Below are 27,547 nucleotides of genomic sequence, written 5' to 3' on the forward strand. Positions count from 1 at the left end.
TATTCTTTTGGACCTGTGTATATTTTATTTCTTTCATTTCAGTAGGCACGTGTGGTTGTGCTTCATGTTCCAGAAAATTCCATGCTGCGCATTTAAACCTGATTAAACGCATAATAATGAAAATTGGTTATAAGTGACACTCGGGAACTCGGGAACTCGGGAGTCGAATGTATGCACGACCCTCGATTTCCAGGGCGTTATAACCATAGTACAAGATTTTATTATTTTTTTTTTTTTAAAATTTTTTTAAGCACACCATTAGACCCACACACAGACCGTGATGGTACTCAAACCCATGAACCTAGGACTTGTTTGGTGTATGGTATTACATGGAATTAGGTGGTATGAAATTACATTTGCCCGTTCAAATTCCCTATTATATTTGATAATAACAAGAGGATTGAATTAATCGTGATATTATATATTCCAATGCCAATGATAAATATTATAGGGTCTAATGAATTTTAAAATCCACTATATTTGTGGGCCTCACTTTGACGTGTATGTTTTACCTAGGCTATCCATTCATACATGCCTTTTATACTTGATGTTCAAGCTGCATATGCTCACATGTAACTAAATTTAGTTGTGAAATGTAGTCTATTGATTATAATTGCATGGTCCGCCAAATGCAAATTTCGTATAAAACAGTGTATTTCCCAAGGGAAAAAATTGATCGCAAACATGTGATTGATGGTCAAAATACCATGATATTACCATACATGTAATCATTGTACAATAAGTTATGTTAATTCTATCTAATATTATAACACCTCAAAATTTTGCCAACTTGTGAATTAGATGTGACCTTTGATTTCTCAATTTAAGTGCATATCCCATTAATTGAATTTCTGCTACATTTCTTTACCTGAATACCAACATCTGATTAATTGGTCATTAGTTGTGCGACTATTAGCAACTTTCACATGTGAAAGAGTGCCCATGTATTTTGGCTTTTTCATTGCCACTAGAAGGTCAATTTAGCCTTGTTTCAAAGTTTGGGTGGCTCGAATTAAGCTCCCGGATCAGTTCGGATAGAATTGGTGATGTTCTATAATAGACTTATATGACTTAGAGACCAAATATCCATTCCATTGTATTTTTAGGACTAATCACGCCCTTTATAAATTTCAATTTCATCAAACCTGCTTGTTTAGAAAAATCTTCCTTAACTCTTCATCCATTATCTTTATTATTATTATTTTCAAAATTTCCCTTAACTCCTTAAAATAAACCAATTTCTCTTCATATTCTTCTTCACCCTATCTTAATCTAATAGTCACCCTTAGGAAAGAAACCAAACATGATAGAGTCAGGACATGTGGCACATGATGCAGTAATCGGGCCCACCGTGATATCAGCATTGTATGCACTCCGTCCATCCATTGGGCTAGGTCATATTTGGACATGATTGCAAAAATCAAGTATTCGAAATTCATATTCTTCGCATCATAATAGAGATTGAGCGCTCGCCATGGAAACCTTCTTAGTGAAAATGTGAACCCGTGGCGTAATGGGATTACCGCGGCTATGCTTGTAGAAGCTTGACGTACCTAAGGAATGAAGGCTATGTCTCAGAGGGGGGTGATTAAGTCCTATTTAAAAATTAGTTGCCTAGCTTAAACTAATTAACAATTAAATTAAGAAATGCAATATAACTCTAAGGCCTCCAAGGTCCAATCACGTATACTACAAGTGATATGTAAATAAGCAACTAGTCTATATCAAGATAGTGTATATGTGTTTTTGGGATATGCTACCTATCAATCACTAAGCATTTATCTAATCGTGCATGTATAATTAAACATTCAAATACATAAGCATAATTAAACAAGTGCATAAATGATAATTTCAAACATGATCATATATAGTGGTTCGATTACTTACCTACCCCACTCCCACCGGACACACTCAATCCATGATTGTACCGAATTTCACTATCAGAGGTTTTAAATCAGGTTCACCTCAAACCTTTATAGCCCTACACAAGGACTCTAAAATTTAGAATCTACTCCTGAGCCAAGGTCCTACACAAGAACCCAGTCATTTAAGCTCTACTCTTGAGTCAATGTCCTACACAAGAACCTATAATTTAGGCCCTACACAAAAGCCAATATCCCCACATAAGAACCTAGTTCGAGCTTGGGTTTACAAACTCTTACCCTCAATCGTACACAAGGAAAGAGAGTAAACTTGGACTCTTACAATTGATAACTTACTTGTGGGATTGAGTCCCTTTTGTAGTGCCTTCTTGAGTAGCTTGATCGTCGCTCTCTTGTACTTCAATCAGATCCCCGATGCTCCCTTGATCATGATGTTGCTGTTTTACCAAGACCTCAGCTCCAAGATTAACTACCTTGCATATAATACTCTTCCGAGGTGTCCAAGGTGATGAGAGGTTAATTAAATCTCATTCAACTAGTAGATGTTGTTTTTTTTTTCCAGGGGATTCACCTTGATTGGTCTTATAGATGATTTGGATAATGATATGCCAATGTAGTTTAAGTCCAAATGTCAAAAAAAATGGAAGAGTTCAAGCACATCTCCAATATTGAGGTTGGAATCCTCATTAGAATTGTAATCTCAAGGAAGATTGCTTAGAACTGAATGAAATAGAGGCTTGAGATGAGATATATGAATATGGAATATTCTAAGCTTCTATTGCACCAAAAACCCATCAAAAAATTTAAGAGTCAAATGCCCTTTATAAAAATTTCAAGCTCTAGCAGTAAAAAAACAAACAAAAAATGACTCTTTTGATGTCATTGAAGGTTTCCTCGATGCCATTGATGAATCCAAACATTTATGTTGATTTGTCGTTGGACATATCTGGAGCATTTTCGATGTCATCGAAATTACCATTCGATGTCATTGAATGTGTCCTCGATGCCATCAAAAAAGTCAGAAATAAATTTGATTTCTTGCTGGACAGTTCTAACTCTCAATCGATGTCATCGAGGGGTCCTTCGATGTTATTGAACTTACCCTTCGATGTCATTGAAGGGACCTCAATACCATTGAGAAATTGACAACATATATCATATGCTTGTTGGATAGTTTTGACTCAAGATCGATGCCATCGAAGACTCATAGAAAATTGTTATTTTGGGCTATCTTTTACACAGCAGCTTCGCACATCTTCTAGTCTTATTTATCATATTTCACATGGCTTTATAAGGCTAAAGGATTATCAATTAGGTATTCCTATTAAGCCTAGATCATCCAGAGGTCTATGGTTGTTTTAGGCCAATGGTTAAGGTCACTAAGGCACCTCATTTACCAATTCTTTTACTCCTTGATGCTGCAACTTTACTCGTATCTTCAGTCTTCACTTTTCAAAGGCTTAATTGACTACGCGACATAACAACTCACATGGACAAATATAGTACAAAAATCAGTGCACTAACACTTAGGCCTACAAAAGCTCTGGATATACTAGTATTTTCCCTTTATCCAGTTGGCAATCAACTTATGAAAAGGTTGGATGGTATATAAACATCATGGTGGGTGTGTCCATCCTATCATTTTGTAAGGTGTGGCTCACTTAAATTTTGGATCTCCCTTAATTATTTTTGGCTCATGTCCTAACACAAGTTAATGAAATTGGTAAACAGATTAAATGTCACACATAAATTAGGGTGGGTTCTATAGACCTTTGGTTGCATGAGCTAGGGGTGGTAAGAAATTCCAGTCTAGGCTGGCTCATCATATTTTGATTGGGTTTTGATAGGGTGCCATACAACAATACTGTATGGATGGGGTTTTCACTCAAATTGCATCTTAAATGGTGATCTCAACCATTCATGTTCTCACTATATTTTTACATAAAAGCTAGGACCTTATAATCATATTTTATTGATAATCTTAATATTTGACACTTGGATTTGAATATAAGCCATTTAAATATTCCAAATATTATTTCCATATATAATCACCCCATTCAACAAATATTTCTTAGTATGGCAATGTAGCATGTAATCTATAATATGAATGGTCTAGATCATCATCATCTAAAATGCAATTAAAGGTGAAAATCCTGCCCTCTACACTAGCTAGGGTATGTGGCACCCTACCCTATCAGAACCTATTCCACCCTTACTTGACTTATTATCTCTGGTGTAAAAAGACTAGTCCCTCTACAACACATATTTTGCCTTTAAAATACCCAAGCTTGTAGGGCCTACCGTATTATATATGTAAAATCCACTATGTCCTCAAGGAATTATATTCTTGACCATTGGCCCAGGGGATAAAAATCAGCTCGATCCACAATTGAAATGGGCCACACCACATAGAACAATGGGATGGGGTGTCGACCATAGGTTTGTTTGTGTGGCCATCATGGTGTGAATCTTTCGTCGAACTTGTAAATAAGGTGCAACTCACATAGATGAAGGGAAGAGACAAAAATCAGCATATGATTAAAAACACGAGTGGGCCATATGGTATGAACTTAATGGATGCGGGAACAATTGTACATTGTTCCCATTGCTGTGGCCCATATTAGTTTTTAATCAGGCTTATCTTTTAGAAGTATGGTTTTGAAGTAATGGTTCTAACCTAAAGGACTAAGTAGATTTTACATGGACCCCACAAAGCTTGGGTGTTTTATATGCTATGTAAAACAAGTTTCGTAGATGATATCAATCCAAAGTGCGTTGCATGTGGGCCCCACTAAGTATGTTTATGGAGTCCAGACATGCCAAAAAAGATCTCCACCATGAAAGTCAGACGCCTTAGAAATCAAATTGATATAGCTATCATAAGTGCTGTCACATGAATTTGGACATTTTTTTATTTTCGGTGTTTATTATTTTCTATGGCGTGACTCACCTAATGATTGTATAGGCTTACATAATAAATGGATTGGATGGCATATACACACACGATGGGCCCACCATAGAGAACAATGGACAATAAAAAAAAAAAACCCTCCAAATTCACATGGTGGCCACGGCCCGTATGATGGTTGGGTTAGCTTGATTTTTGGAGTGTCCAAATTTCAAAGTAGGGCAACCTTGATGGAAAGATTGGATCCTATTCAGACACCTAGGTGGTCCCCATGTTCAATATTTGTACAATAAGATTAGCCTACAAAGACTAATAGAAGATCCGGACTTGCAAAAGATTGGTACTCGTCTACAGGTGTGACAAAAACAAAAAAAAATATTAACGTCCCTTGTCAAATGGTGGGGGTTGATGGGATTATTTAGCAAAATAAGAGGTAGGGCTAGAATGAGAATATAAAAATGAGATGAGAGGTTTGGTCTCTATCCCTAAAATGTTTACAATTTCTTATACTGAAAGGACGTGTCTTCGTTTTAAGAAAATGTGCAATCAACTGTGGGTGACAAAGTAGAATAAAATGTTACAAATTTCTTAGGTATAAATGCTCACATTCAACATTGTATATGAACTTTCTAACACAAAGTTCTTCTTTCCTTGCAACATGTTTGATTTTTTCTTTGGAGGTTTCTCGGTTTCTTTGATTATGGTTTTCGGTTTCTAAGTAAAGCAGATTTCTCCCTTGACTCTCTATTTTTTAAGTATGGAATTCTCTCACAGAGTTGTAGAACTCATGACTTTTTTAGGAGGAAGAATAACAAACTTTGACACGAGGCATTGAGAAGAAAGGGTGCTTATGAGGAGAGACCATCTATGGTCCATGGACTGTAACGGCTTCGAAGCTTATTAATAAAACGCGCTAGTGCGACAAAAATACTAATTAGTACTGTTTGGAGCTGGGTAGGTATTTAGATTGCTTTCTTTAATTTTTCCTTAGGAAACATGTGGGCCCACTAGATGATTACTCAAGAGCCTTTGATCAACTCAATGCTAATATATCTTGTTTCCCAAATTTAAAAAAAATAAAATTTGAGAATTGGCATTGGCTGCTCCAAATGGCCCCTTAGACAAGTTACTTCACTGATTGCTACTTTGTTTGTGGGTGTTTCTCAGTGGCAAAGGCCATCCACATTCCAAGAGAAAATAAAAACATAATATGGATGTGATTGAAAGTAGACTTTCTCTCTCTCCTCTCCCCCACTACATTTTTTCCATAAAAATGAAGGCTTTCATGGGGCAATGGATTAGTTTAATTTTTTTAATCAAATGTTATGATAATTATTTTAATGATGGGTCAAGACTAATTCTTTAAAATGAAAAGTAAATATGATGGTCAAACAACTTTGACCTGTAAACGCCGGTTAAAACATGATTTAGTAACATTTGGCTCTCAAAACTCATCTCACTTCTGATCACAAGCGGGCCCATGATTAACGCACTTAATGGTCTAGATTCATGTAAAATCATGTATCAATTGTCACCTTTGATCTTGGAGAACTACCATCATGATCATTTAGAGACTAGGTTAGATCTAGATGTATAGATTAATGTTTCTTATAATTCTATATTTAGTTTATTTATAGCTCGAAGACAAAGTCTTTGTTATTTTCATCACTGATCTTGACATCGACTTCTTTTTTTAGCATCAAATAACATCAAAGTAGTATAAAATCAGTCTATTTCAAATCTTAATTAGTTTTCTAATGAACTCTAGGTCATGTAAATCTAATTAGCCTTTGGGTAAGCTATAGTGGATTTGAGGCATATAATTTTGTTATTTTTAGGGATTAATACAAATACTTGCTTTGCATTGTAATTGAGTAGTTGTTAACTAGATTAAGTCGGTTTTCCCCTTTAACAAGAAGAAAGAAGAAGATAGTAGATATTATTTTTCTTATATCTTTTAGAGTTCATTTTTGTTTGAATCCCTTACGTACGTATCTTCCAATTTCGGAGAATTTCATGTTTCAACGCTTCAGTCTCTATTCAAAATTGAAATCGTTAACCTTGACCAACCATACTGTGATTTCATTGTCGCTCAAAAGCCTATTCAATTATGAATACTTAACTGCATTGTAGATTGAGGTTACATTAATGAAAACAAATAATTTTTCTTTGATGTGACGCTTCTTCTATTACGAACAAAAAGTATTTATCGGTTTACTTTCCTTGGCAATAAAATATTTTTTTTTTTCAAAAAATTTATTGATGAGAAAGTAATTTTCTTTAATATAAGTATCAAAGGTAAACATTTTAAGAAAAAGAAGCTTTCTTTTGAAAATTGCAACTCAATGGGCTTCAAAGGGCCAAGGAAAAAGTAATTTCGACCTTCCTATATAGAATGTATAAGTGCAAAGCTTTCTTTCTTTCTTTGCTGGTATGAGTTTACCAAATGCTTTGTGTCACAATTTTGCTTCCCAGTTCCTCCATCTAATTTACCTTCAATCCAAACATGGTATTAAATTAACATACTTCTTATTAATATTAAATTAATAGTAGATATTTTGTTAATTTCTTTTATTTTTAATCATTTTAAACAAATCTTTAGCTAAAAAAGGCTAGAGCAAATCCAAGCCGTTGGACCACCATTAATTATATTGATTAATATATAAGAATAGCTTTGCTAAGCCTACTCTCATGTACAAGTCAATGTTGCAGGCCACATATGCCAGCATGGCAGATGGGTGAAATGTCCAGGCCGTCCATCATGTGAACCTTAATTACCTTCTAGATAAAGGTGGTCCACTTAGAAGGTGTACTATGACATTAGAAATAAGTGGATGGCTTGGAAATTTGGGTTGATTCTTTCTCAACCACAGATTCTTTCGGTTAATTGTGGCCCACATGATTAGTGGATTGATCTAATTCTAGAGATAGAAAATCTCTACATAGTCGTGCCCTTCTGATGGATGGCTTGGATGCTACACCTGTCTGCGACGCTGGCACATGTGGTGACGTGTTCTTTCGATGTCTTGTACAGGCGTGTGGGCTTAGTAAAGCTCATGCAATAATTATCAAAATTGATCATACGCAGCTTGGTGGGTCCTAAGTTACATACATCCCTGTCTTGGACATTCACCGCTCGCCACTGCAAATCAGGCTAATCCACTCATCCGACAGGCCACACCGTTGAAATCAAGGGATGGACGGTGGATGGATTTAGTGTACAAGAGTGGCCCACCTATTGAGTGGATCTGCCTGATTTTTGTCATAGATGATCATGATGGTGGGGCCGATTGTTTATGCAGCTTGGATGTCCCACACGAGTGACATTTTCGGCGAGAAGACCCAGCTGCATGTGTGCTAAGTTATCATGAATCCGGCTGTAAGTGGTCATATATCATTAAGTATTCCATTTGCTAATATAAAAAAAATAAAAAAAATCATACTCACGCAATCAACGTTTGCGAACTGCCAATCTTAAGATCGTGACCTGGCACAATTTCAACCGTTCAAAGCGTCTCCCTCGCTGGTCGGAACTGATGGTCCATCAATGGCCACCCCATTGATGTCATAGAATGCAAAATCTCAGCCATCCGAACTTTCCAGCTAGTGGCCCCCAGATGGACGGCTGGAGAGGTCCATCGGATGGAAGGTTTGGATCAATCGATACAAACTTTCTACCATCCACGGTAGGACCCACTTGAATGTTTCCTTCTACCCTTCACTTGGCAATCTTGCACGCAAAATCTAGATCATCCAAGTCATGGCCTTGTCATAGAGGGAGATGTTGCGAAAACTCCACTTGGAAACGACCTTGACAACTATGTTTTGACCGTTGACTTTGGACTACTAACATTTTTCTCTGACCATCCATTTCATGGGCATCTATCAGACGGTTAGGACATTTCTACTCGTGTGAGCTCTTTCTACAAATGGATTTGCACCTATCAGACGGCTAGGATCTTTCTATTAGGTTGAGATCTATCTCCAATGGAGTTGCACCTGGAAGACGGCTAGGATCTTTCTATTACTGAGTTCCATCTCTACCCACGAGTTTGACGGTGTCGATTGGCATGCATGTATGCCCAAAACAGAGTGAAGCGTGGCAACGGCGCACCGTAGCTTCTATCCTTACTGCCAAACCATGTGCTTTCGCTACATAACAAAGGTGCGGCAAAGCCACTGATCCGCCGTACACGTGGCACACTGAAGATACTCCGAAACAACTCAATTATGACCCTTATTACATGATCCAAACCGTCCAAACGTTTGTACATTTAATCAACTATAAAAATAACACCACCAACGGTCCAAAACCCAACCGTCAGAATACTAGGGTTAAGATCATCTGGTATCTGTGGTATTCAGGCCACCTTTCATCCGCAGTGGGCCATGGATGTTCTTGGTGGGGGTGCATGCAGGCAACCTGTACGGTTATGATTCTGTTACAAATGAAATGTGGCCATTCGAGTCCAACGCGTCTGATAGATCAGTTACACTGAATGAAGGTAACAGTACTCGCGCGAATGAGATTAGTAATAAAAATTTGACAAATCAGGAAAATATATAAGAGATCCAGACCATTCATAAAGTGGGGCCCATTTTGAAATTTCCGAATAGAAATTTGTTCTGGTTCTCTAATCAGATCGGACATAATCGAACATTAACTAAAAAATCATTCTTTTTTCCCGTTAAATTATATTTCTCTGATAAAATACTTTATTCACTGATCATAGAATGAGACCAGTTGAAATAGCTAACCAATGGTCCAGATCTTTTCCAAGATTTCCATGCAAGCATGTGGACAACAAGCCATTTCAGAATCTCACTCGCGTGAGTCGCGTCGTTTGGTATGCTCACGTTTGCTGTTTTGACCGAGTCCTCGCCGTTCCAAACGTTATTTACCGGCGACACGTATTGCCTGTTTTTGGCACGAAGAAACAGAAATCCCACCCGCCCTTTTCCCACCCTTTTCCTGGTTTTTCTTTCGCCCTCTCTCTCTCTCTGGAAGCCGCTGGTTTTCTCTTTCCGTTATCTCCCTCTCTCTAAAACCTAGTTCCGTTTCTGCGTGGCTGTTTCTCACAATCAACAGGTCTCTCTCTCTCGCTCCACCAGAATTACAGATCCTGCCATTTTCTTTCAATTCAGTTCATTTACAATCTCATTTCTGTCTAGATCTTCTGAAATTCGGGATTCCGTTCTTTTGCAGGGGTAGTTTTATGAGATGATGATGACGCCGTTACAGAGATACCTAACTTCCGTTGATCCCAATCGCGAATAGAATTTTTTTACTTTTAAAAAAAAATCTTGCTTTTCTTGTTCTTCTTCAATTTATCTGAGAGCTGCAATCGTTGTACCATGGGATATCTGAATCCTGTTCTGTCCACGACGAGCGGGACACAGGTTGACGATTCCCCCGTTAGTGGGGGAGGGCTCAGGTAATCTACCTCACATGACAGTTATTTCAGTTTTCCGGTTACGGTTTCCCGTAGGATTTCTATTATTGCTGTATCTGGCAGTTATGAATCGAGAGGATTGTGATTGTGTGGAAAATTGTCGGCGGAATCTTGAAATTAGGATCTGTAGGAATGACGGTTTTATTATCAGCAGAATTGGAAATTTGAATTGATTAGGGTGCATGTGGATGGACGAATGTTGAGTTCTCGTTTGTTTGTCTGTCTGTTCCATTGAATAGGCTGATTTGATTCTCATTTGATGGAGCAAAGATTCTGGTGTCTGCGGTCGATGTCGTGTTCTGTCGGTCTGTTGATCGATTGACGACTAGCTAATTTTGAGTGTGCCACGGTGTATTTGGATTATGCGGTTTTTGGTAGACATTGTTGTAGAGTTTCGATAGGGCGGCGCGCATGCCTCCACGTATGTGCGGCGCCTTCACATGTGGCTGCTTCACATGGACGGCCATGTCTGAAACATGTGGCATGTGGGCCTTGCTGTGAGGATGACATGGGCTGAAAATCAGGTCTGTTGGCTCATCAGGTAGCCCATGCATGTATGTTGGATGCGGACCATTGAATTTTTTTACTAAATCAGCTAGTTTTATCTATGTGCGACTAACCAGATGAGCTCTTTGGACCAATTTTTGGGCCATGTCACCTACATGGCGTGGCTTACCTGATGCATGTCTCAGGTGTCTGCCCCACATGCAAATTGGTTGAATGTAGGGGCTCATTCCATTTTTGCCGGCTCCATAAAGCTCTATTGCTAAAATTGGCCTCGAAACATTTTTTGGTTATAATTATAAATACTCAAGTGACGTTTAAAGATAAATTTGAACCTGGATTTGATGGGTTCTAGGTTCTGTGTTGACCGGAACTTGTACTCAGTTGATTTTTTGAAATGCATGCATAACCGAATCGCAATAAAGCAGAGTTTGGGTATGTAGATGTCTCTCATTACTCATAATGGTGTCTCACACAAACAGCCTATAAGTTTTCAATCATTTATAGCTTCAGCGCTCCACTAATTAGATTCCAATCTTAACCCAGCTTTTACTGTGCATCCATGTATACTTCCACTCACTAGATGGCAAAAGTGCAATTTCATTGAATATTTATACCATTTTTACCTAAATAACCAACCCCCTATATTTTCCATTCCAACTTGCACGATTTGGGTTATGGGTCATTTACGATCCGGGTCAATAATTTTGCTGACCTAGAAATTATGGTTCTATATTTGTAGTGTCGATTAGGCTGTAATACAAGTTTATGAAATTATGAAGGTTATTACTGTAGATCTTGCATGCATGATATTTAGAACATTTGGAACATAGAGATATAAGCAAAAGCATGCATATCGTATAATACTATGCATGCAAGATTTATAATAATAAACTTCATCATTTCATTTATAAATTACAATATGAAATTATGAATTTGTATTATAAGATTGTATTGTATATATGTAGTGCATGTACTGGAGTGAACCACATGACCTTTCCTGCACCATGCGCTGGAACAGCCCCTGAGTCAGATAACCTTTCTGGATACAATTTATTCTACAAATTGCCGGCAATTATGAGATTGCTGAACTTTTTTTTTTTTTTTTTGATGGGCAACTAAACCTTAGTGAAAAGGGTATAAAAAGATGCCGAATTCATCAGGCTAATGGATAGGAAATGCAAAAACAAATGTAACAACATAAACAATCCTATGGTAGGGTTGCCTCTTAACTCATTCACCTCTCTAGGCACAATAATGAAAATAAAGGTTAGGACCTCATTTGACTACAAAACGAGGTCTTCCCGAAAACCTGGTTTTGTGGGTCTGCCTGATGAAAGCTTTGGTGCCCCTATATGCTCCCCAGAATTGGAGTGGTGAAAAACAAATAGGAGTTGGTTTTAAGGAACTCCAATTCAGGTGAGGAAAGGTCCCAAAGTTGAAAAGGTTGCTGACATGTTGCCAGTAGGACCACAAAAAACTAGGTTTTCTAGAAACCCAGTTTTGTAGTCCAAATAAGGCGTAAGAGAAGCCACCTAGACTGCAACTTTGTTCTTCGCTGATAGTAAAGGAAAACTGAAAGTTCCATAGACAACCCTGAGGCCCACGAAATGGTATTTTTTATAATTCCCTTGCACCATGACCTGATCAGAGAAGGCATCATCGAAGGGAAGTAACCAGGATTTTATTCCTCGGATTTCCACTTGGATCTCCCTCCACCACCATAACCAGTTATGAGAATATAAAATTTCATTGGTATTCATACCAAATGTTCTTAAAATTCACCTACATTAGTTTGCAAATTCGAACTCTGTTATAATTATGTATGCCCAAAATGCCAATCCATTAAAATCTTATTTCACACCACCCCCCCCACCCCCCCAGCGGCCTTTACATGGTTAGTAGGAAGGAAGAGAGTTTTAACAATAGACAACTTACAGAAGCAGTCTCCCATCATTCTGAATAGTTGCTTTCTTTGTTATCAAGCTGAGGAAACAATCGATCATCTTTTCATTGCTTGCTCCTTCATGTCCAAGGTTATGTTCATTTCTTCTTTCTTCCTTCAACCCGTTCTGGATAATGCCAGATAATGCCAAGGTTCTCTTGTGGGCTTGGTATAGAGGAGGTTTGGGTATCAAGGATGGGGCTCGCTGGCACATTTCGCCTCTGGTGGTGTGGTGGGATGTTTGGGCTGAAAGGAACAGACCTTGCTCTAGAAATGTTTCTTCTCCAATCAAAGTAGTTATAGCTAATATTTCGGCCCAAAATTTTGAGTGGGCCTCTCTTCTGAAGCAACTGGCATGATAGCTTTCCTTTTTGGTTTCCCTCTTTTATTTGGCCTTGTACTCTTTTCTAGTTGACTTTTGCCTTCGAGCCTTTAATAAAATTTCATTATCCTTGACAAAATAAAAAATTCACCCTTTCACCCTATCCCTATCCTTCTGTTCCCATGCGCATCACATGCCGGCTTTTCAGTTCTAAGTCACACCAATACCTTTAAAGTCATTATTCTACTGCTTAACCATGCACTGTGCAATACTTTTAGAATGATCCATGCAGGAATTTAATTAGTTTGCAGTTTTCTTTGATGTTTGGTTTCTCTTTCATCAATCTACTATATTTCAAGGTCTCTTATAGCTCGTTATATTTATTGCTTGGATACCTGTATATATTTGTTTGTCTGTAGCCCAGTTGAAGGCATTGCTGAATCTCGGTTGTTATTTTTAGAAGATTTATGAGCCATACAATGCTCCCTTGACTTCCGTTTCAAATCATATTAAACTTGCCTCCATTCCTTCTGGATATAGAATCCAATAGCACTGGTTTTCTTTTTACAGTCATAACTAATACATCATTATTCTCATTGTCAAAATGAGGGGTTTTGGTTTTCAAATTATTTTCATGATATTTTTTCACTGCCATCAATAATCTAACGTTTGGACTCATCATGAGTGCCTGAGTTATGCTTTAGATATCTGCTTAATTTTAGATGCTTTTTACCAATCATATCATGTTAATCACATGAGTTGCTTATATGGGATTTAATGTGATGAAGGACCACCACCACCACTACCACCATCATAGCCTTGTCCCAACTATTTGAGTTGGCAATTGGCATAGTGACCTGAAAATTTTTAATGATTGATTTTTAGATGTTTTATATATGTCTTAATTTCTTAATGATTTTGTTCCACTGATCAAGATTGATTCATGTTTGAAACAACTGTCTTAGTGAAAACTAATCCAGAACATTCATTAATCTAGGAAAAGTACCGATATATTCATAGCAATCTTACTTGCTTTATGGAACATGCTAGCTAGAACTTTTACTTGCTTTATGGAACATGATAGCTAGAACTTTTGCTGCTTTATCTATCATGGTGGTAGGCATAGGTTGTCTGCATGGGTTGTCTCATCTCCAGTACTTATTCCCAACATGTTTCTTGCAACAGTCAGAATGGGAAGTTTGGCTATGGATATGCCAGCTCTCCAGGGAAAAGGTCTTCCATGGAGGATTTCTATGAAACCAGAATTGATGGTGTTAATGGAGAAATAGTGGGTCTGTTTGGAGTATTTGATGGTAAGTATTTATAGTTTTCTGTACATACTAATGCCACAAAAGCAGAATCATATTTATATGGTTGTAGAAATGGAGCCCATTCTGACTTGAAATTGCAGGCTACTTTCTTTTGCTTTGCATTACTAACTGTTGCTGGAGAATCTATAAATTTAGTTGAAGCTGATATTAGTTTGTGCTTGCAACTGTTCTGAAGGATATTTTATTTTGTACTCTAGATTGCTGTGTAATTTGCCTTTCTTTTGTTAATCTTATGCATTTATTGTATCTTCAGGCCACGGGGGTGCTCGAGCTGCAGAGTATGTTAAACAAAATCTCTTCAGTAATCTGATCAGGCACCCAAAGTTCATTTCTGATACCAAATCGGCTATAGGTATCATTCTTTTTTTCCCCATTACACTTGTGTATGCTCGACTTAAGGTTCCATTTCATATTCATTTTACACATTGGCATTGAGATTGTATTTGTTTGCTTCCTGTGTCTGCAGCTGATGCATACAACCACACAGACTCCGAATTTCTCAAGTCGGAAAACAATCAAAACAGAGATGCTGGCTCAACGGCTTCCACTGCTGTTCTTGTAGGTGATCGTTTACTTGTTGCAAATGTTGGGGACTCCAGGGCTGTTATCTGCAGGGGTGGAAATGGTAAGGGACTGATATTTCCTTCAACCATTTGAAAAGTTTCCATGCATGATATCTCCACGGAATTTTTGAAACTTCCAATTGACTTTGTATAACTTTAATTCGTTTCTGATTGTTATTTGGAGAATTTGACCCGACCGGTCATGTTTCATAGACCATTTAAATCTTCAAACTCATATCCAGATTGACTGATTCAATAATAGATCTTGTAGCATAGTCTAGGACTATAAATTCAATTGGCTTCTTTCTTATAGTGCTTGCATGTGACAGGAAACTTGCCATTCTTTGACTACATTGCTTTCATCCTTACTAGAGAAATCTCATGCTGCATGCATTGTGCATATATTAAATTTTTTCTGTATAAGGTGATACTTGTCTTCCATTCACTACATTGGTTTTGTCCTTGCGTACTGAAATCTCATGCTGCATGCATCATGCATATATTAAAATTTGTTCTCTATTACGTGAAGTTTCATGATAAATTAAATGCATAAGCCATAGAGGAGAGATCCAGCATGGCTTGTCAGTGCTACATCAGAGTGCAGATGCATTTATGGGTTGGTGGCTTGCCTTTGGTTAATCTGGACCAAATGGATGCACAGGCCCACTTGGATTTGCACATTCTCCAAAATTCATTGTGATCGGATGACCCCTATATTACTAATCTGTCCACTTGTAGGTGGTTACCTTATCTAATGGTCTGTATCAATTAAAGGTGGGGGGCGGCCTATAATCCGATGAGGGAAGGGCACATTGCACTGGATTGTCTCCCTATGCCGTAAGAGTTCACGTACACGTGCATCATTAAATATGACAAGGGGAGATTTGCGTGACCCTTTTTGCATTCATTGGTATTAAAGATTTTAATGAAATGGTGATTGAAGATCCTTTAGGAGTGAGAATATTTGCAAATCATTGCCTTGTCCTCTGATGCAGGACATGAAATTTTAAACATGATATGCGAAATTCCAGGCTTTAGATCATACTAGTTCAAAAAAATCACACAAAATTCCACATCCCACATAAAGTCAAGCACTCAGTTAAGAGGAATCTATGCAGGTCCAGACCTACACATGCTAGGGCTGGATCAATTAAAATTATAGACCAAACAATACTCAAAGGAGAGTAGATTCAGCCACACATGCACAAGAATAATTTTTCCAATCTAAGGGATTCACAAGTTTCAATTAGGGAAACCCTAGGGTTGGAAAAAAGGCAAAGAAATTGGGAGTTTAAGACAATCTAGGGTTAGGGTTAGGGAAATCAGGTAAGAGAAGAGAGAGTGAACCTAAAGACCGCCCTCGTGTGTGGATAGCAGGCCATGCCTGATGCACGTGCACTGAGGGCAGTCCACACGTGCATGGGGCCCATGAACCCAAAAACCCTCTCCTTGGAGCTGGTTGGCTAGGGTTGGACTATAATCCCCCCAAGCTTCGGTCCGATCCGACGTACGGTTCATGCATGGTGTTTCGTCGAAGTTTCAGCCCTCCTGCAAGGCCAGATTCCAGAAATCTCTTGTAGAGAAGGAACAACTGTAAAATAACGATGGATTTGTAGGTGCAATGACTATAGGAGAAGAGAAATATGGATGGTAGAAGGTGGGGGCGAATCGAGATGGGTGTGGCTTCGCACCATGGTAGTTAGCCCTTTAAAGAAGGGAGGGCTTCGCACCCAATTGGATTTTCATAACTCGGAGAGGAGCAAGAAAACGTAGAAATTTTATTCAATCATCGATCAGAAAAAAGAATACAAGGGGTGCCTATTTATAATAAATCCTATGCCCAAAAATCGCGCCACGTGTGCACCCTATTACTTGGAGATGAAGTAATAAAAAATAACAACTAATCAAAGCAATCTAAACCGTTCATGATATTCCTAATAAAAATAATAAGCAAAACCCAAAGTACTAGATCATATCAAATAGTGGGCCACGATTATGAGATCCCATGGTAGGATTCACATGACGATTGAGTCCACTCCAAGGAACCAAAACACAGTCCCCTAGCTAGGAGGCCCCCTTTGGACATCGTCATCGATCTAGATCGATGGTGGGGCTCTCCTCCTCCTTGTGTACGTGCGTAGGGGGTGTGCGTGTGCGTGTGATGTCCCCATAAACCATCCTCGGCTGCGAAGATTTCGCCACTGGCGAAACAAAACTCCTGGATCGCTCCAAGATGTCAGGATCAAGTCTCTAAAGCTCCTCCTCAGTGAGCCACGTAATATCTGAAGCTGGGCATGATTTCCACTTAACTAGGTACTTTTGAAACCTACTGTCCGATGTTGATACCATCTGATGGTCCAAAATATCCTCTATTTCTTCTATAGGTGTGGGAATGGTAGGTATGGGAGATAGAGGCTGAAAAAAAGGGTCGGGAAGAGGCTATGGATCAAGGGACAGGTCTGGGGAATTAGGATGGTTGGGCGAAAGGCCGGACAATGTATCAGTGGTCCCTTGAAAAGCAGCTAGATCCTCCACATTGAATGTGGAACTAATTCCCATGGAAGGTGGAAGATCTAACATATATGCATTGAGACCGTTTCGTTTTATAACTTTAAATGGTCCAGCGCTACGCGCATATAATTTACGAATGGTTCCCTGAGGGTATCACTTGGGCCTGATGCAGACCATCACAAAGTCCCCTACATTGAATTCCTTGAAACGTTTATGCTGGTCTGCAGAAAATTTGTAATGTTCATTACTAGTTGTGATCTTTCGCTTGATTTCTTGATACAATGAATGAATGTGATACGCAAAGGACGGCGGACTCTGATGGCTTATAGGACAGTGACATAGGGGCAAGATCAATAGGCTTCCTAGGTTTATACGCCCAGACTGAATAAGAACAACATCATACCAAAATGTGTCTTTATATGATCCAAACTGAATATGAACAAGACAACGGTGCGAGACTGGAATGGAAGTTTCATCAACCTAATACACTATAGGGTTGAGGATGGGCTTCAAGTTTCAAGTCAAGATGGCTTACAGTGCCAGTTGATGTCATGTTGGCACAACTATCGCTATCCATGATCATCTTGCAGCTATTATCACCACATTTTGTGTTAGTATCAAAGATCGTGTTGCGGCGCCAATCGTCGGTATTCTTTGCTTGTGCAAAGGCGCAACGCATAATCGCAAGGTTTGCAGACTCTTGCGCTCCCTCTTCCTCATCAATAGGAGCTTCTGCTAGCTCATATTCTTCCTACTCACCGTTATTTTCTGGGGGCACTATTTCTACTTGCCCCTTAATAAGGAACACTTTTGGTGCCATCTTTCGTACCACACTAGTGAGCAAAGTGACCAAACCCCTGACACTTAAAACACCTAGTCGCCTTGCTTCTGCATGAGCCAGATCCGACTTCTTTACACTTATCATCCTTGGGCCTATACTGAGTGCTACTGGAAGGCTTATACTGATATCCAGTGCCAGGTTTATCCCCAGAAGGGTTGGCCTTAACGCCAAAATCACGAGACTCAAATTGCCTTTCCACAGATGCTTTGAAGTATTGCTCAATCTCTAACACTACTTGATACATCTGTTCAAGAGTATTTATGTCCTTGGCGACTAATTCTCTACTAATGAACGGAGGCCCGTCTTAAATTGAGCAAGGGTGAGTACAAGGTTCTCATCAACTTCATAACGGGTCAAGTGTTCTTCGAACTTCTCAATGTATTCAGCAACACTCATGGAACCCTGTCAAAGAGACTGTCATTCCTCAACCAACCTCAAGTGGTAAGAAAAAAGCGAGGTATTTTTCCTTAAGAGTTTCTTTCATTTCTCCCCAATGGACTATTGGGAGCTCCCTTGCCCTTTCTTTCTTTCACTCTATAGTAGCCCAAAACCTCTTTGCTTGGCCCATAAGCTTCATCTTGGCGAACCAGACTCGACGAGCATCCGACATGTCATACCACTCAAAATAGTGGTCCATATCTGCCAACAAATCTAGAAAAGCTTTAGGGTCCAAGTGACTATCAAACGTAGGGGCTTCTACTCTAACTCTCTTGAGGAGTTGTGCATCTGGGTCATAATGATCATGATGCCCCTTGCGGTGTGGGTGCACGAGTACGTGCCCATGACTAATTTCTTGGCCACCTCCATTCCTTGGCCTATCCTCCCGACCACATGCCTGAGACTGGACATCTTCCCCAATGGTGGGGTTTGCCCGGACTAAGGTCTCTAATTGGGTAACACGCACAGTACACTGATCCAAGCGTTGGTCAATACGTTGTTCCAGGCGCTTACCCAAAGAATCAAACTGTTGGGTCAGTTTGTTCATTGACTCTTACAATTGTTTCATGTTTAGTGTACCAAAACCACAAGCCATAAGTGTGGGCATACAACTACTAACTCAACTCAAAAACCCTCTACACAACTATATGCGTCTAAATGAGACTAATGATCCTATAAGACTATATGAGGGAAACTACGCAACGCTTCTAAAATTCCAGCAACAGAACTATTCAAACAGTTTGTTAACAAAAAATTCAGCAATGAAAATTGAGGAATTTCTGACAATAGAAAATTCAACAGTCTATGTTGTGAATGATGGGTCCTAAACAACACTATATGATGAAATTTAATGCAAAATAAACGCGAGTAGACCAAACCCTAAGGGCGTGTTTGGGAGGTAGGATTAGAAGGGATTAGGTGGGATGGGATTCAAAAAACATAATTATTACCCATGGTAGGGATTGTCCCTGTTGCCATGGGATAAGATTAATGACATGCTTTGTTGATAATATGGTGGTACATTGAATGGATATACCCACCATCATTTGAAATTACTGAGAATAACACACGTGTTATATCTAAACCGTTCATTTGTTTTGTAACCTCATTTTATGGCATGGGCCTAAAAATGAGGTAGATCCAAAACTTATGTAGCCTTAAAGAAGTTTTCAACGGTGAGTATTCAATCCCCGTTGCTTTCTATGGTGGGGTCCACTTGAGCTTTAGATTTACCTGATTTTTTGGCCCATGCTCTAAAATAATCTCAAAAAATGGGTGGACGGTGTGGATATAGCCCACACATCATGGTGGGACCTACACAACTTGCTAACATTGAGTGATATTGGCACGGGAACCAATGCAATTCCATCTAATCTAATTCCAAGCTTTTCCATTCTTCCCAAACATGGAGTGGAAGTGGCACGGGACCAGATGAATCCCATCCCACCTAATCCCTTCTAATCCCACGGCCCAAACACGCCCTAAATATGCAATGCATTCCCTGATAAGAACCCTAAGCTTTGATACCAAATTTGATGCAGGACATGAAATTTTAAATATGATATGCGAGATTCCAAGCTTTAGATCATACTAGTTCAAAACATTCATACAAAATTCCACATCCCACATAAAGTCAAGCACTCAATCAAGGGAAATCTATGCGGGTCTGGGCCTACACATGCTAGGGCTGGATCAATTAAAATTATAGACCAAACAATACTCAAAGGAGGTTGGATTCAGCCACACATGCATAGGAATAATTTCTCCAATCCAAGGGATTCACAAGTTTCAATTTGAGAAACCCTGGGGTTGGAAAAAGGGCAAAGAAATTGGGAGTTTAAGATAATTTAGGATTAGGGTTAGGGAAATCAGGTAAGAGGAGTGAAAGAGAGGAGAGAGTGAACCTGAAGACCGCTTGCGTGTGTGGATAGCAAGCCATGCCTAACGCACGTGAGCTAAGGGCAGTCCGCACGTGCGTGGGGCCCATGAAACCAAAAACCTCCTCCTTGGGGCTGGTCGGCTAGGGTTGGACTACGATCCCCTCAAGTTTCGGTCCGATCCGACATACGGTCCGTGTATGGTGCTCCGCCGAAGTTTCAGCCCTCCTGCAGGGCCAGATTCCAGAAATCTGTTGTAGAGAAGGAATGGTTGTAAAATAACGATGGATTTAAACTCGCGTCATGTGCGTACCCTATTACTTGGAGACAAAGTAATAAAAAATAACAACTAATCAAAGCAATCTAAACCGTCTATGATATTCCTAATAACAATAATAAGCAAAACCCAAAGTACTAGATCATCTCGAATAGTGGGTCACGATTATGAGATCCCATGGTGGGATTCACATGACGATCGGGTCCACTCCAAGGAACCAAAACATAGTCCCCTAGCTAAGGGGTCCCCTTTGGACGTTGTCATCGATTCAGATCGATGGTAGGGCCCTCCTCCTCCTTGCGTATGTGCGTAGAGGGGTGTGCGTGTGCGCATGATGTCCTCATCATCCTCTAATGGCAAAGTCTTAATGTTACTATGTGGTTGGATTTAATGTGAATAAGTGGATTCAGGAAAAATAAGGTCTGTGGAGATCTTCATCATTGATATTTTGGATTTGTATGACTATGCCGTCCCATTTTTGTCATATTCCAAGAGAGCCCAAGATCTGGGTGGCGCATGGTTCGAGATGTTCTTGATATATTCCATTCTTGTGTTTTAGTGGTATTTATAGAGGTCTCACATGCAACAAGTTGGAAGATGAAGTTATAGTCCTACTAGCTCACGAATCTCAACATGTCAAGTGTGTAGAAAATCCAATCCATCCAAAAGGTTGGCCCTGCCATGAGGACACAATGCAAAAATCAAGCTGATCTACTCATTATGTGGGCCACACCATAGAAAATAACTGACAGCCATTGATTTGACTCAAAGTACACATGAGGCCCAACTCACAAGTGGATTGGCCTGATTTTTGCATGAGTTGATCTTTGTGGTTGGGCCATCTTATTGGATGGGTTGGATGTCATTCACATGTGACATGTTGCTAATTGGAGCTCATTGGACAATAACTTTATTGTCCAGCTAGTTGCATATAGGCCTCCTCGTATTTTTAGAGTATTAATGTATTTGTAGGTATATAGTACTAATCTTGATATGTATTTTATTCTCTCTCTTGCACATTTGTGCACTAACATTTATGTCAAAAATGCAATTTTCAATGTCATTATAATTTTGTATGGATTGAGCAATTTGTATGGATTGAGCAAAGTCTAAGGCATGAGACTAATGGATAAAAAAATCAGTTTCGTTTCATGCTAAGGAGGTCTACCACTAGAGCTATTTTCCTTTAAGACAATTGATGGAGAAATATAGGGAGAGGGGAAGAATCTCCATGTGGTCTTTATTGACTTATAGAAGGCTTATGATAGGGTCCCGAAAGAGTTAATATGGTGGCTGTTGGGAGAGGAAAGAGTTTCAAGAGGAGGAAAGAGTTTCAAGAGGATATATTGACATGATCAAGGATATGTATGAGGGAGCAGTAACGAATATGAGGACCACTAATGGAGAGATAACTGAGTTCCCAATTACTTTAGGCTTGCATTAGGGGTCGACATTGAGCCCAAACCTTTTCGCATTGGTTATGGACTAGTTAACAAGGAATTTGCAGGAAGAGATTGCATGGTGTATGTTGTTCGCAGATGGCATAGCTTTGATTGATAAGATGAGGGAGGGCGTAAACACAAAGTTAGATTTATGGAGAGGTGTTTAAAATTAGTCGGACTAAAACAGTGTATTTGGAGTGTAGTTTTAGTAGCAATAAGAGTGAGGAATTAGTAAATATTGTTAACCAAGAAGTTCTAATGACCACTTTCAATATCTTGGGTCTATAATCCATGAGAATGGAAAGAATGAAAAGGATGTTGCCCATGGCATTCAACTGAGTTGGAAGAAATAGAGTTGTGCCTCTGGAGTTTTATGTGATCCTCATGTACCACTCAAACTGAAAGAAAATTTTTATAGGATAGCTACATGACCAGCCATGTAAGATGTCTATAAGATCAGCCCTGTTGACAGAATGTTGGGCTGTGAAGGAACAACATGTTCATAGGATGGTAGCCGAAATTAGGATGTTGAGATGGATGAGTGGCAAGACGGATAGAATTATAAATGAATGCATTTGAGGGAATTTAGGAGTAGCACCAGAATGTAACAAGATGAGAGAAAGTAGATTTACATGGTTTGGTTATGTGCAACAGAGATCAAGAACTATGTTGAGTGAGTTCGTACAAGTAAAGGCTATAAGGAGGAAAGGAAAGGCCCAAAAGGACATGGGTGGAGGTAGTAACAAAAGACTTGATGACCTATGGTCTAACTGAAGTTATGGCCCTTGAAAGAGTGGAATGGTATGGCAGAAAAGGATTCATGTAGCTTATCCCAATTAGTTGGGATAAGGCTTAGATGATGATAATGATTTTAATTTTGTATGGACCTACAAGCTTGTAGGTTTTCTAGGATTCTCCATGTGTCTGAGACCTCATGCCTATGTTTAATAGTGGCACATGTCCATGTCCATGACCATGTTACCTAGGCTTGCTCATAAAAATATACTCTTTTAGACTAATGCAATTTTATTAATAAAAAAGATGCACATTAAAGAAGATGAATGAATTCTAGACATGTAAATAAGATCTAGCAAAGGTACTCTTAAGCCTTAGCTAATGCGTTCGCCTCTCCCAACATGAGCAAGCAAAATATATCGCTTATTTGAAATGCGGGGAATTTTGCTGAAGATAACACAGATCAACATTGCCGCTCTAAATCTAGTGGATTCCTTTGGCAATAACCAGGCTGCAAGTAATGGCTGTAGAAGTTCTGTAGATCTCTTTAAGAGCCAAAGCCACTGATTCCTTTGGCGATAATCACACTGGAGAAATTGCTGATGAAGTTCTCTCTTGACCTTTAAGAGCCAATGCTTTTGCCTTGTTACATCTCCTTCATTGGCAAGTTTGGATAGGACAGTAATTTGTCCAATATCATTACTTGCTACTATCAACTATCAAAATGTAAAATTACTGATAGAAAAACTATATAAAAAAAGTAAAATTGTTGCAGAAGCTCATGTTCATCTTCAAGAAAGGATAATTCAATGAGCATATTGCCGTGGTCAGTTATAAGTCATGGATACTACAGGGACACAATGCTCTTTATTTTACATGCAGTTTTGGCTAGGTCCAAAGGGGCTTCTCCATGAGACTGATGAAGAGGAAGTAACAAGTTGTGGGATCTTATTGGCTGTCAAAATTGAGAATGATGCTTGACTAACCATGGGTGGAAAACACGAGCCGAACTGTAAAATTTCTTTGAATGTTAGTATCTCTTGTCGTCTTTTTTGCCTTTGACGTCCCATTAGGGCTCTGTGGCTAATCAAATCTCTGGCTGTAGGGTTTGGATCTGAATTTTTCTGGAAGGATAGGGGATGGGTATGGTGTCCTGATGCATCAGGAATGATACATGCAGTTTACTGATGTCTACACCCCCCCCCCAAACAACACACACACACACACAAAAACTGGGGATTGGGATGCCCCAGAAATCTTCCAGATTGTAAGACTCTTGCCCTCCAATATTTGGCCCTTTTCCCTGATTGTTACTGTATTGTTTTATTAACTGTCTATTTGTGGGCCTTTGGTTGGAAGGTTAGGGTCTTCCAATCTAGATGATTCCTTTTGATGGATGTGCTCTTGAGATTCAGTAACGTATCCTCTACTTGAAAATCTGAGTCCATGCTTGACAGTTACTACTTTGCCTGGAATTATTTTGCAATGGAAATTAATCCCCTGAAGAGGCTCTTTTTCTTTTTTCTTTTTTCCCATTCCATGGCCTTTTGAACTGTACATTATCTTCAAGTATAAGCATGTTTTGTTGCATTTTCCCTTTACTTTCTCACTCTCCATCTAACCAAACCATCTTGTACATTCAGCTATAGCTGTTTCACGAGATCACAAGCCGGACCAGACTGATGAGAGGCAACGGATTGAGGATGCCGGAGGTTTTGTGATGTGGGCTGGTAAAGGATAATCCATCCTAGTAGCATTTACTATATTCTGATATTGAAGCTGCAATCTTTGTTGTTTTGAGCATCTATAATCCTTGTTTTGAGCATCTATAGTCCTATGTACTCTCCAATATATGCAACTGCAGGCACTTGGCGAGTTGGAGGTGTTCTTGCTGTCTCTCGTGCATTTGGTGATAGGCTGTTGAAGCAGTATGTTGTTGCAGATCCAGAGATTCAGGTTGTGATATTCTTTGCAAACTTTTCAGTTGTTATTTAAGTCGCAGTTCGTGTGGCATATTTGTACAGTATCCAGATTGCCATAGCCTGAAACCCACACCACCCAGGCTTTCTATTTGTTCAACTGGAGGATTTTTGTCCATTGAATGTGAATCAGCCATCCCTTCATTCCCTCAAAAGTCGACAGATCCAATGGTTAGGTCCATGTGGCTGGTGTGACTGTTTGGCTGTGGCCAATGCAACATGGGCCTGTGTGATGAGTGCATTGGATGTTGTATGGGTCTGGAATGGGTCCCATGGATATCCATGCAGCAATGACAAGACATTGTCAACCCTCCCCTCTATTATGTCATCCATTTGGTAGATTATTTTTGCTATATTCTACCATAGCAGTGTGAGGCAAAACAGGAATGGATCAAATGCTGGAGGAATCCTTTGTTTCCAGCTTTGACATGTGAGTCTGATTTGTCTGCGAAACCGCCTCACAGAGGACCCTTGAAGGGTGTCACTTTCTTGGGATGAGATATCCTTTTCCAGAAATAATTTTCTGATTGTTTTCAAACGGTCGTGTGGTTTCTGTCATCATCTAACTGATTCAATTGCTTTGGAAACTGCAGGAAGAAGTGATTGACAGTTCGCTCGAATTCCTTATCCTTGCAAGTGATGGACTGTGGGATGTCGTGACAAATGAGGTTCTCTTAATTTTTATTTTTATTTTCCAGCATATGTTTCTCGTGCGTTTTGGTGTCTGTCAAATCATGGTCAGCAGGGCTTCCTAAGCAGACTGAGTACAAGTGCCTCAGCTTCTGAAGCAGACTGAGTACTGTTTCTGCTTGGGGTGGTCCAGGAAATGGGATCCACCCCAGGTGTGCGTTTGGACACAATTGACCTGAAATGCAATCAGTATCCTAACAAAGTGGAAATAACCAAATTGTGATTTCCTCATGGCCCGTTTGGGTGCTACTTAAAAATGAGTTCATATCATTTTAGCTAATCCTAGTCAAGAGTTCATGATTGTTAATCCTTTCCAAGAAGAAATATTGTTTATGATACATTACGATTAACTAGAAAGAGATGAACTCATCTTGAAGTGGCACCCAAACAGGCTCATGGATGTTGAGGGACTGGGCCGCAAATTGCAGTCACCTCACTTCGAGGCTGGACTTGAAGGGAATGTAACCTTGGATGCGGGGCTACTTTCTCATTATGAATGCCAGTAAACGCTACCACTTTTCATCACTTCCTTTTTATTAAGCTGAATATTTGCAATTCAATTTACCTGTGTATCCAAACGCACCTTAATACTTGCTTTTGTTTCCACGCTTCCTCCCACACGCGCTAACATGAGGCATGGGAAGGTCTCATTCGTGTGTTGATTGCGATTTGGGCACAACCATTGTGCCCGCCTTGGGAACTGGTAATGCCCCTGCCCCCCCTAGATTTGAGGCTTGCAAGGAACCTGACTCTCTTTGCCATGGTTCCTTTTGACTTTCTCAAGGAAGCCGTCTCAATGGTTAAATCCATAGAGGATCCAGAACAAGCAGCCAAGAGGCTGATGCAGGAAGCCTATGAACGAGGCAGTGCAGACAACATAACCTGCGTCGTTGTTCGTTTCTTAGCGGGCCATGGGGACCCATCTCAGTAAGATGACGGAGAAAGCATCATCGACCCGTATCCTGACGGAGATAGACTTGAAATAAAAATCCCCAACCAATGTCAAGTTTACAGAAAAACCACCATAGAATCAGAAAGTCTCAAAGTGGTAAGAAAAAAACACTTTTCAGGGCTGTAGTTACTGTAATGTAGTTTAGCTGATGATATAATGTATGAATCTGTAAAGACCATGTTTTCTATCTGCACGAGGTAGTATAGTTCCAAAAACACCACTGCTATGTTTCTGGTTTCGAGTTCAAAAGACACGCACACATGCATTCAGGGGGGAATGATCCCTTCTCCAGCATTCATCCTGCTAGGCAGGTCGGTTTGATTGGGCAATCCTAACCATCTGATCAATAAATGTATAGTGTTGAGGAAGACCGCTGCCCATGTTTCCGCCCACCCATTGATGATTGTAAATCTGATTGGAGTACAGTGTCCTGCGTGCTTGTGTTGCCATGTGAGGGGGTGTTTGGGAAACATGTGCTGATGGCTTCCTACAATTCCTTGCAGCCAACTACTAGGAGTGCATCTGTGTGTGAGATTGTGAGTTGCTGTATGTGCACTACACATTATCTGTTTGTGAATTCTCCTGTGTGGTGTCCATGCTATTTTCTGTGTCATGCCTGACTGTTCGAGCATGACCTCGCATGTGTGGCTTTGAGCTCAGCAGTTTGCGGAGCGTCTGCGTCTCGAGACACTATGTCAGTTGCTCCTACATGGGTTGTGCATATATTGATGGGCTGGGGATTGGTATTGGATGAATCTATGTTTGGCAATGTGAGTTGACGGTCGAAGATCTCATCCGTGGGAGGCATGAATAGTCGGAATAACGGTGGTTGTACTAGGGATAGGGGTGAGGGTCAACCAAGCCCGACCTGACCTCAAGTCGACCCAACCTGCAAC

The 27,547-nt window shown here is 39.7% G+C and overlaps 1 protein-coding gene across 1 annotated transcript; it reads left to right on the top strand.

Annotated features, from left to right (window-relative positions):
- Positions 1-9,716: 9,716 nt before the first annotated feature.
- On the top strand, positions 9,717-26,871 carry LOC131256686 (probable protein phosphatase 2C 59). Its single transcript, XM_058257673.1, has 9 exons — positions 9,717-9,880; positions 9,998-10,226; positions 14,201-14,328; positions 14,600-14,698; positions 14,813-14,971; positions 24,674-24,760; positions 24,895-24,986; positions 25,603-25,677; positions 26,484-26,871. Exons 2-9 carry the CDS (start codon positions 10,147-10,149, stop codon positions 26,628-26,630), a joined length of 867 nt encoding a protein of 288 aa, XP_058113656.1. The 5' UTR covers positions 9,717-9,880; positions 9,998-10,146; the 3' UTR covers positions 26,631-26,871.
- Positions 26,872-27,547: the final 676 nt, after the last annotated feature.

The sequence above is a fragment of the Magnolia sinica genome, chromosome 9, assembly GCF_029962835.1.
Source record: "Magnolia sinica isolate HGM2019 chromosome 9, MsV1, whole genome shotgun sequence".
NCBI classification, from domain to species: Eukaryota; Viridiplantae; Streptophyta; class Magnoliopsida; order Magnoliales; family Magnoliaceae; genus Magnolia; species Magnolia sinica.

What these genes read in the sequence shown, in the direction of transcription:
- LOC131256686 (XM_058257673.1), top strand. Translation starts at nt 10,147, where the DNA reads ATGGGATATCTGAATCCTGTTCTGTCCACGACGAGCGGGACACAGGTT. An exon ending in TATCTGCAGGGGTGGAAATG is followed by an intron (nt 14,972 to 24,673) that starts GTAAGGGACTGA and finishes TTGTACATTCAG; the next exon opens with CTATAGCTGTTTCACGAGAT. An exon ending in TTGCAGATCCAGAGATTCAG is followed by an intron (nt 24,987 to 25,602) that starts GTTGTGATATTC and finishes TGGAAACTGCAG; the next exon opens with GAAGAAGTGATTGACAGTTC.